The 9,882-nt window shown below is 41.8% G+C and overlaps 1 protein-coding gene across 1 annotated transcript in view; it reads left to right on the top strand.

Moving 5' to 3' along the window:
- Nucleotides 1–679: 679 nt before the first annotated feature.
- MICOS10 (mitochondrial contact site and cristae organizing system subunit 10) overlaps nt 680–9,882 on the top strand; it is a 25,235-nt gene continuing 16,032 nt past the window's right edge. The window contains exon 1 of the mRNA XM_034753467.1: nt 680–824. Coding sequence (XP_034609358.1) covers nt 758–824 — 67 coding nt within the window. The 5' untranslated portion in view covers nt 680–757. The remainder of the gene's footprint in view (nt 825–9,882) is intronic.

Genomic DNA, 9,882 nt, shown 5'->3' with positions numbered 1-9,882 from the left:
TGATGTCTCCATGCTTGACCTAGTTTTAGGAATCACAGATTCTCTCCCCCAGACTTTACCCCATCCTCAGACACTCCCACTTCCCAGCTCTTGTTTTGGGTCCTGTGAGTGGGATACAAGATCTACTCCACTCCGATCAAACCAGGATATACAATGTAATCTGAGGGATTGTAGTAGACAACAGCCTTTACCTGCATGTCTGTGTCATGGGATGGGAAGGCCATATGGGGGTGATTGTCCTGCAGGAGGTACCAGGCCCTCCCAGGAGAAGGGAGTCCTATAGGACAGACTGGGCCCTATGAAGAGACTGGGGTCTTATAGGAAAGGCTGAGCCCTCTAACAGGGTGGGGGGTCCTTCGGGACGTACCTGACCCTACAGGGGGCAAGGGGACCTGGGGGACAGGCTGGACCCTACAAGAGGTGGGGTAGCTGAATAGAGCAGGCCCCATGGGCTGGGTGTGGTGTGGAGACCAGTCTCCTCGTTATTATGGGATGGGGAGCTGGGGAAAGGCGGAGGGACAGCATCTCCCCACAGGCCTGGGCCGAAGGTCAAGCCCACCTAGGAGCCAGGGCCTGCCTAGCAGCGGTAACCTTGGCAACCCCAGGGGGGGCCGGAGAGAGCTCCATGTTCTCGCGAGATTTGCGGACCGGCTGGTAGCAGCTCTCGCGATGCTTGCCTGGCCCCAAAGCGGGGAGGCGGGGGAGAGGCGAGAGTGACCAGCGAGCGCCGCTGCTACTGCGGGGGGGAGGGAACAAGATGGCGTCGGAGGGCGAGTTGGGCAGGAAGTGGGATCGGTGTCTGGCCGACTCGGTCGTCAAGCTGGGTAAGGGGGGTTGGGGTGCCGGGGGGCGCTGGGGCACGGCAGCTGGGTCAGTCGCGGGCTCTGGGGAGGCCCAGGTACCCCTGCCGTGGGGCCTGAGCTAGGCCGGGGCGGGGGGAACCTGGGATCTGGGGGGCTCTGGGGGGGGGGGGCGAGCCGGACCCTGGACGGTCAGTGGCGCGGAGAGGGTACATCACTGGACCGGCCCGTGGAGGGGGACCCGGGACGGGCCCGGGGAGGGAGTGTGGCTTACACAGGCCTGGGTAGATCTAGGATCTCTGTCACTTCAGGAGGAGATTGAGCCCCGGTTTCCTGCTCTGATGGTGACCTGCAGCATAAGGCATGGGTAAGAACTGCAGGGCACGAAACAGCAACAGGGCAGGGCGCTGCCAGTGGCTGGTGCTCATTTTCTTGCGTACTTCTAGATAGTCACAGTATCCTTCTGTACCACCTTCCTCCCAGGTGTTTCCTTATGACAGTATCACAAGTGCTAGTGCAAAATGTGAGTTTGAAAGGCGGTTAGTTGAGAAGGTGACCTTGGTGAAATTCTGATGACAAGCAAGAGAGCGATGGCTGAAAGCAGCAAGGTTTTCACGTGGCTCCCCAGTGCAGAAAGGTTCTTCCTATACCAGCTGTGTACCTGCTTGTGCTTGTCTTTTTATTTCTTGCTCTTTCCCTGTTGATCACTCCTACCTGCTTTTGACCTTCTGGTGACTTCCTTTTTAAGATCAGCTTGTCTGTGAAAGACATGAAGATTTCCATTCTTATTGAGCACAAGACCCCCAAACAGAGGCTCCATGGGGCCCTGCTTTGCCATAGATCCTGTCTTTGCTCATTTCACTCAGGATGGGGAAACAGTTAAAAAAATCTAACATACTTCTGTCAGCATGCACATAAAACATAGTTTTTTTTTAAACAAAAGTTTTGATACTATCTTATGTGCTGTTAGTTTTGCACCAGCAATGTACGTGGTGCAGAACTGTATATTTTATAGTGTACATTATATGAACAGCTTTCAGTCTAATGTCTGGATCTTGCAATACAAAGTTACAAGTATTATTCTGAAACAGAGACATCAAAGTAATGGACTACCTCAATTAGGATCTCATATCTACTAATAACACTTACATTTAGATGGTGAATTATTTCAGTTTTTAGACTGAAACTCAAAAGCCTTTTTTGGTCCAGATACTGTTAATAGGTCTTCTAGAAGTGTTACTTTAATAATATAATTGCATATAAAAATAAATTATTTAGGTTGCAAAGTTGAGAACAGTAGGGTGTTTTGTTTTGTTTTAAATGTAATTTCCTACTTTCTCTTTTATAGAAAGGGGGAAAAAAATTAAAAACAGATTTTCTGGGCAACTATAACAACCACTCCTTTCCTCATGCATCACTGGTAGGGTTTGAAGTGTGAGTCTTCAGCATAGCTTGAGCTACAGGACTAACTACATTAACTGGCTGCAGCAAAAGGCTGTTATACCAGGTGAGGGAAATGGGCCTCTCCGGGCCATGTGCTGGGTCTAGAGCAGTGGTTCTCAACCAGGGGTACATGTACTCCTGGGGGTATTCAGAGGTCTTCCATGGGATACTCAACTCATCTAGATGAGTGCTTCTCATCCTGGGGGTTACAGTCCCCAGTGGGGTCATGGAATGGGTTTAGGAGGGTGGCAAGGAGGGCAATTACCTGGGGCCACGCAAAGCTAAGTTACATGCTTCAGCCCCCTGGGTGGCAAGGCTTTGGTGTCAGACAAGGCTCATAAGTGAAAAACAGGCTCAAGTATCACACTGACATGTAAGTACACTATTTATATTCCAGTCCGTTTATTTTATAATTATAGGGTAAAAATGAGAAAGTAAGCAATTTTTCAGTAAGCGTGTGCTGTGACACTTTTTTTTTTTTTGTATTTTTATGTTTGATTTTTGTAATCAAGTAGTTTTTAAGTGAGGCGAAACTTGGAGTATACAAGACAAATCACACTCTTGAAAGGGGTACGGTAGTCTGGAAAGGTTGAGAATCACTGGTCTAGAGTGTGGCCAAGGGGGAACCTGATCCAGCTCTTCCCTCTGTTTTCCCCCCTCCACTTCAGTAAGTGTGGGAAACATCTTCCGCATTTGGCACGCCTAGAGATGGAGGGGAGGAATGGGCCACTGGAGCCGTGTGCCCTGTTGTAGGGAAGCCTGGTTCTGTTCTCTCCTAACCTCCTGGAGAGGCTGCCTATTTCCAAGGTTCCCAGCATAGTTTCAGTTTCCTCAATAAAAGACTGAAAAAATCTTTTATAATGGAAGATATTAGGCAACCTAAATAGAGGTCACTACCAACTCCTCCTATAATAATTCCTTTGCACATGAGACTACAGTTAGCGATAAATTCAAGAATACGATACAACAGATATTCCACTTCCTGCCAATCATTGTGTGAAGACCCATACGAATTTACTTCACAGGGATATATCTTTTGATTAAATCTAATTGTCAATATAAGATTAGTAGAGAAGAAATCTGTCTCTCGTGGAATCCAGAGAGAAGACTTCTAAGTAAAACTACAGACAGGGACGGCTGGATTGTTGTAACAGGTCATAAATACAGAAGAGTCTTCAATAAATAAGTGAGGAGGATTATTTTAAAGTAAATGTTGATTCCACTTTTAATTGGGATACTATTTTGAAAGAGATTGAATTGATCTGAAAATTTACTGATTCAAAATGTCAAGTTTCCAAGATGACCTGTTTTGTACTCATTACCTTAGGGCTTGTCTACGCTTACCGGGGGATCGACACGCAGTGACCGATGCATCGGTGGTCGATTTAGTGGGTCTTTGACCCGCTAAATGGACCACAGATCACTCTCCCGTCGACTCCTCCATCGGATCGAGAAAAGTAAGTGGAGTCGACGGGAGAGCGTCTCCCGTTGATATTACATACTGTGGACCCCATGGTAAGTAGATCTAAGCTACATCGACTTGAATTACGCTATTCACATAACTCAAATTGCGTAGCTTAGATCGACTTTTCCCTGTAGTGTAGACAAGGCCAAAGACAAACACCACCATGGATGCACACATCATTGACTTCCCAGCTGAGGTGAAATTCTGGCTCCACCAAAGTCAAAGAGTTTTGCCCTTGACTTTATCAGGGACTGGATTTTATACCAGGTGGGCCTATACTTCCAGGCATTGGTTCTTTGTAATGACTAGAACTAGTGCTTAAAGTTAGGTACATGAGAAAATAAATCTTGCTGAACTGGAGACTTAAGGAGTTTTATTTAGCCAATTTTTATTTACACACACTCTTTCTCTACTTTCTATAGTTTGGAAGCACTTATTTTGATCATTTTGGTGGCACTATTAGTACTGTTGTTAGAGTGCTTCACGAAAAAGTGAAAAGGTCTGTGAAACAGCCTTTCCCCACTTTCCCCATTCTTCCTACCTCATTAATTTTGTTGTCTGGTCACGACTCCTCAGTTATAACTGTCTCCTTTTAGAAGGATTATCTGATTAGTTTGATGACGACAAATCAGGAATTGTCTTGATAAACAGTTAGTTTGTTGAGTCTTTGAAGCCCTGATCCTCCAAACGTATGTGTGTTGTTAGCTTTAAGCATGTGTGAGTGCTGTCATTACAGTGGATGGGACTATTTTCATGCTTAAAGTTAAGCACTTTGCATTTTCAAAGCCATGTATGCACATTAAGCTCTGATTCTGCAAGTTGCTAAGCACCTACAATTTCAAGAGAAGTAGTGTGTGGAGAGCACTCTGCATCTTGCAAGATTGGGTCCTGTCCCTTAAAACACAACTTCTCAGGTGGGTAAGTATTGCCTTCATTTTATAGACTGGAGGCAGAAAGGGAACTGCACAGAAAATGTTGCCCCAGATGCTACAGCAAAGCAGTGACAGCCCTGCAAATATAACTGGGGAGTTCCAGGCCTATAGTAAGTTCAGTAGACCAAGGTGCCTCTCGAAATAATAGTTAAAAACCAGATAATGTGCAGGTTTTTTTATTATGACTTAATCTGTATTTGGCCTTTATACTGTATATGATAAAATAACTATTTGTTGTCTGCTTTTTGGGCAGTTGCTGATTCTGCAGTTTATTTCCTGGAACTCTTATTACGTCTTTTGTTTCAACCGTTGTCCAAATTGCTGTCAATACATCTTGATAGCTAAGTAGTTGTAATGAGTACTCAGAGCTGTAGACCAAAAAATACAAAATATAAAATGGGAAGATGCTTTTTTGTGTCTGAACAAATTAAGTGTAATCTTGGCTCTGTTAGATTGTGCTTTGGTACACGTGTTTGTGACATGGTGCCAAAACCTTATTGGAGGAAATTAAACGGGAGTTAGAAGTATTACATTTCAGGATTTATATGTTCTTGGTCTTCATCTATGTGTGAGAATAAAATTAACAAAGAGTCTTTGTCTTGGTAGGGTTTTCACTTATTTTAATCAGTGTTGCTGATATATAGTATTTCAGGGATTCAATGTATTTCCGTAATCCAAAGAATGTTTGATAAATGTTTATCTTGTGTGTAATGTAAATAAAATCTGCAGTAAGCTGTAGAAAAAGTACATCTTATTACTGTGATATCACTGAGGGAACTTTGACTAGAATTGATGTAAAACTCATCAGAGTCCATCAAAGCGATGAATTGTAGCAGACTGTGTAAAAATCCTAAAGAGGAACATCTTTCATGAAAATTGATATCCAGCATACTGTCCCTTCTTAAAAAGTGAATGATCTTCAATAAGCAGTATAGTATTTATACACTGAATATATACTAAAATGATTACTTCACAATCATTTCATTATGTAGCTTTCTTGCAAACCACATTAACTTCACTCTATTTATCAAAATTCAACTTGTGGAAAATGGGCCTGCTGCATTCTGTTTAGTAGAAATGTCTCTACTTCCACACTTCTCTTTAGCCATTGCTGCCATCTGAGGTGTAGGGGAGCAGCTTAATTGCTGATGCAGCTTAATATTAGGCAAGGTACATAAGATGAATGATTTAAAACAAATCCCAAGATTAAATAGGTTCATAAAATCAGTTTTAAAAAAAAAAAAAGAATTCTAGTATGGCAAGAAGACTGGAGAGAGGGAAAAAACGAAAGCTAAATGTGTAAATGTAGGCTGTTTTTCTCAGCTAATGATTATACTTGTTGCTGCTGTTTGGATGGGTGGTCAAAAGTAACTGTCAGGATTATAGGAAGATATTTTATCTGAAAGTTTGTGGAGAAGAAATGAAATGTAAAGCCTGGATGTTGAGGATGCAAAATGTTGCCCATTATAGACCCTTGTGAAACATTGCCAAAATATGCACTGCACCGATCTGGGAATGAGGGGGTTGAGGTGCTTAAACCACTCTGAGATCTTTGTATTAAAGTTGCTATGTTAGTAATACAGTATTAAAATGTATTGTTAAATATTAGTGATGCAATATGAACTGTAAAAGCATAGGCATAGTACATGAGCCATCTAGCTTACTGATGCTTAATTGATAACTACTGAAAGTAGTGATGGCTGTTCAGTGTAAAATGAATTGGTGGCCTTAGTCCAGTGCCTGATACCCAGGTGGTGAATTCACAAAGTATCACCACAACTGACATACTTGTTAGAAGTCCCTTCAGAGCTACCAAGGACTGGATGGACATGGTGACTAACTGACAGTGCATTGTGGCTACCCATACTCTGTCAATGGAAGATTTCAACCTCTAGGGCTGTCAGGTGGTAAACTCCCCCCGCCCCCCTCCCCCCCGTATTTCTCTGTGCACTAAATTCACTTATTAAAAAATGCTGGGTAATAGCCTCTTTTTTTTTTTTAATCAGAGAAATCAAATGAATAATTTTCATTTGAAGATCAGATAATTTTGATTAAAAGATATGGGATACGATCAATTAATGGTGGGCTACCCAAAGTTTCCTTCGTTTCCTTTTGGTAGCCAGTGGCTTTGGATCTCACAGTATTTAATATGATGATCCAAACTTAGATTGGAAATGCATGCTCAGGATAAAGTTAGTGTCCATTAATTGTGGAATCTATAAAAATATTTGTTTTATTGCCAGAGAGATTTTTCTATGTGACGGTTAGGGGGAAAAACACATATTTTGGGTAGCTCTGTACAATTTTCCCATTTGACATAATTCAAATAAAGGAAAACGAATGTTCTGAAGTCCTGGTTGTTGGAGAGTTTTCCAGGTTCTGTTGTCACAGCAAGCCGCAAAGGTCAGTCTTTGAACAGTGGTGTATTGAACATAGGATGCAATTTTCATGCATTGGAGTGGGGAGGAAGTCAGCAGCAACTGTTGACGTGTCTTTATTAGCAAAGGTAAACTTTTGACTTATGGCTGGGGGCTTCCACAGCCAGTCCTCTGTCTTGTGTAGTTTGTCATGCTTTCCTCTACAGTTGTTTTGAGACAGCTTATTTGTAATTGTAATGTATTGTTTTACTTGGAGATTAAGTTCCTGGACCGATTCCAAGTAAACTGTCCAAAATATATATTTATACGTATCCTCTTGTACTGCAATACTTTATTTTTGACTTTTGAGTTGCTACTCTGTCTGCATCTCATAATTTACTGTTATTTCTGTTTGTTTGGACTTTGTTGTTTTCCATCACATTAGTACATATTTTCATTTCCAGTTTAGACGGGTTTATTTGAAAGAGCGAAGAGTGTTGTAAAACTTTAGGTTTCAGAGTGGTAGGCGTGTTAGTCTGTATCAGCAAAAACAACGAGGAGTCCTTGTGGCACCTTGGAGACTAACAAATTTATTTGGGCATAAGCTTTTGTAGGCTAGAACCCACTTCATCAGATGCATGAAATGGAAAATACAGGAGCAGGTATAAATACATGAAAGGATAGGAGTTGCTTTACCAAGTGTGAGGTCAGTCTAACGAGACAGTTCACTTAACAGCAGGATAGCAAGGGAGGAAAGATAACTTTTGAAGTGGTAATGAGAGTGGTCCATCTCAGACCGTTGACAAGAAGGTGCGATACTTTAGGTATATCTGCACAGGGCTTTAAAACGATGATTAAGTGTGGTTTAAACTCACTTGTGACTGAAACTGATTGTAACACATTTTTGCCAGCCACTGGGGATAGGCCAAGGTAGAGATCTAGACTAGAACATTTCTCTCCCTCCCGCACCTTTAAATCTAGTTACAGCTCAGTTAAGTCTGGTTTACGCTGGCAAGCCAAACCATGTTATAATCTGGGTTCCCCTAAATCAGTTCACCCCAGCCTGCAGAATGTTGAGAATATTTACCAGCCCAGGCACACAGTCTGCTTGCCTACACTTAGTGGCGGGGGGGAGGAGATTTTCCTGCTTATCAAGAGCAAAATATCTTTCAAATGTGTTAGTGTATGGAGGGGAGAAGGGGGAAATAGAATTTTGCAGGTCTGACTTTTAAAATGCAAAGGCACAATTTCAAAGTTTTTTAATTTGGAGTCTTCTTTAGGTGGTTGAATTTATGGGCAACCAGATTATGCACAGAAAGACACTAGCAACTTCAGGTTCTACATAGAGTAAAATAGTGGTAAACTTTTTGCAGGCAGAAGAAGGAGACTTCAATACTCCATAACTGATATGTTTTTAAAGCCTTCTGTGTTGGAGTATTTGAGAAGTTACAATGAAGAGAACTTGCAATAAGCAAATAATTCACCTAACGTATGAACCAAAAACAGTATTGCCATTTGTCCTTGTTCAGTGATGTATTACAAAAATAGACCTCTTCTAAAATCCAAGTGTCTAACATACTTTAATGGATCTAATTTAAATGTAGCCTGCCAGTGTTGCTATGTGCTTTGAAAGCTATATCATGATTGTTCAGTATAATCTGTGCAAAACCCTGAGCAGGTTTCTTCTAGACAGAACTGACTGTATCAGAGAAAATATGTTGGGGCTTTCATTCATTTTGTAAATTAAATTGCCAGTGGTTGAAAAAAGTATTTAACCAAATAGTTGCTTGTAATACAAGGTACATTGACAAGGCTAACATCATATTTGTTGTTGTTGGTTGTTGTTGTTTTTACTCCGCTTTAATACTGGTGTAACCATAGAAATATAAAATGTCAGTTTTTTTTCCAAAGCAAACTGCCTTTATAAATCAGCAAAACTGAAAATGGAGGCCATTTTGTTGACTTCCTGACTCCTGTGCACTATCATATTGAGATTCCTCTTTGCTGTTTTGGCAGCCTCTCTGCATTTGATCTGATTGACCTGAACTGCTACTGTCTTCAGAGACTTGAATGCAGTACCTGTCATGAATTTTAATAAGGTTGCATGATCCCGCTTATGTTTCTTGTTTAGACATGCTATATTTTCCTGCTGCCCTCTTTTTTGCACACACATGCTCCAGTCTCTTCCTCCTAATGCCTTTTCTCCCAATTTGCAAGTCTTTATATCCCCCCTTTTGACCCCATTAGTCATCCCAATAAATTCTTTCTCTACTCCTGGCTTTCAGCAACAGACATGTGCCTTGAGGGAAGGTATAAGAATGCTCCCTCTTTCCCCATCAGAATGGGGAAACACTCTAAAGGTGTGTGAAATTAAGGTGTGTCACATGATCTGTGCTGCCTCGAATCAGTTGGACACTTGTGTGCAGTGTGTTTTGAAACACAAATACTTCTTAAAAACAAAGACGACATCAATAGAACGTGCTTGGTGAAATCCTGGCCCATTGAAGTAAATGGGAGTTTTGCCACTGACTTCAGTGGATCAGGATTGCACCTGCTGTCTCTAATACGTTAACTTCTGGCTTTACCAAGAATGTCTGGCCTTCTTAAGGGAGAAGAACTTAGGTAGTTTGAACTAAAAAATTTGCAATGTTTACAATCCAAAGTGAAACCCAGAAGAAATACATTAGTCAGTTTCATTTCTTTATATTGTCAGTAAAAAGAACAGGAGTACTTGTGGCACCTTAGAGACTAACAAATTTATTAGAGCATAAGCTTTCGTGGACTACAGCCCACTTATGCATCCGAAGAAGTGGGCTGTAGTCCACGAAAGCTTATGCTCTAATAAATTTGTTAGTCTCTAAGGTGCCACAAGTACTCCTGTTCTT

Source organism: Trachemys scripta, chromosome 19 (assembly GCF_013100865.1).
Source record: "Trachemys scripta elegans isolate TJP31775 chromosome 19, CAS_Tse_1.0, whole genome shotgun sequence".
Taxonomy (NCBI): Eukaryota; Metazoa; Chordata; order Testudines; family Emydidae; genus Trachemys; species Trachemys scripta.
This window is presented reverse-complemented; position numbering and strand designations above follow the sequence as displayed.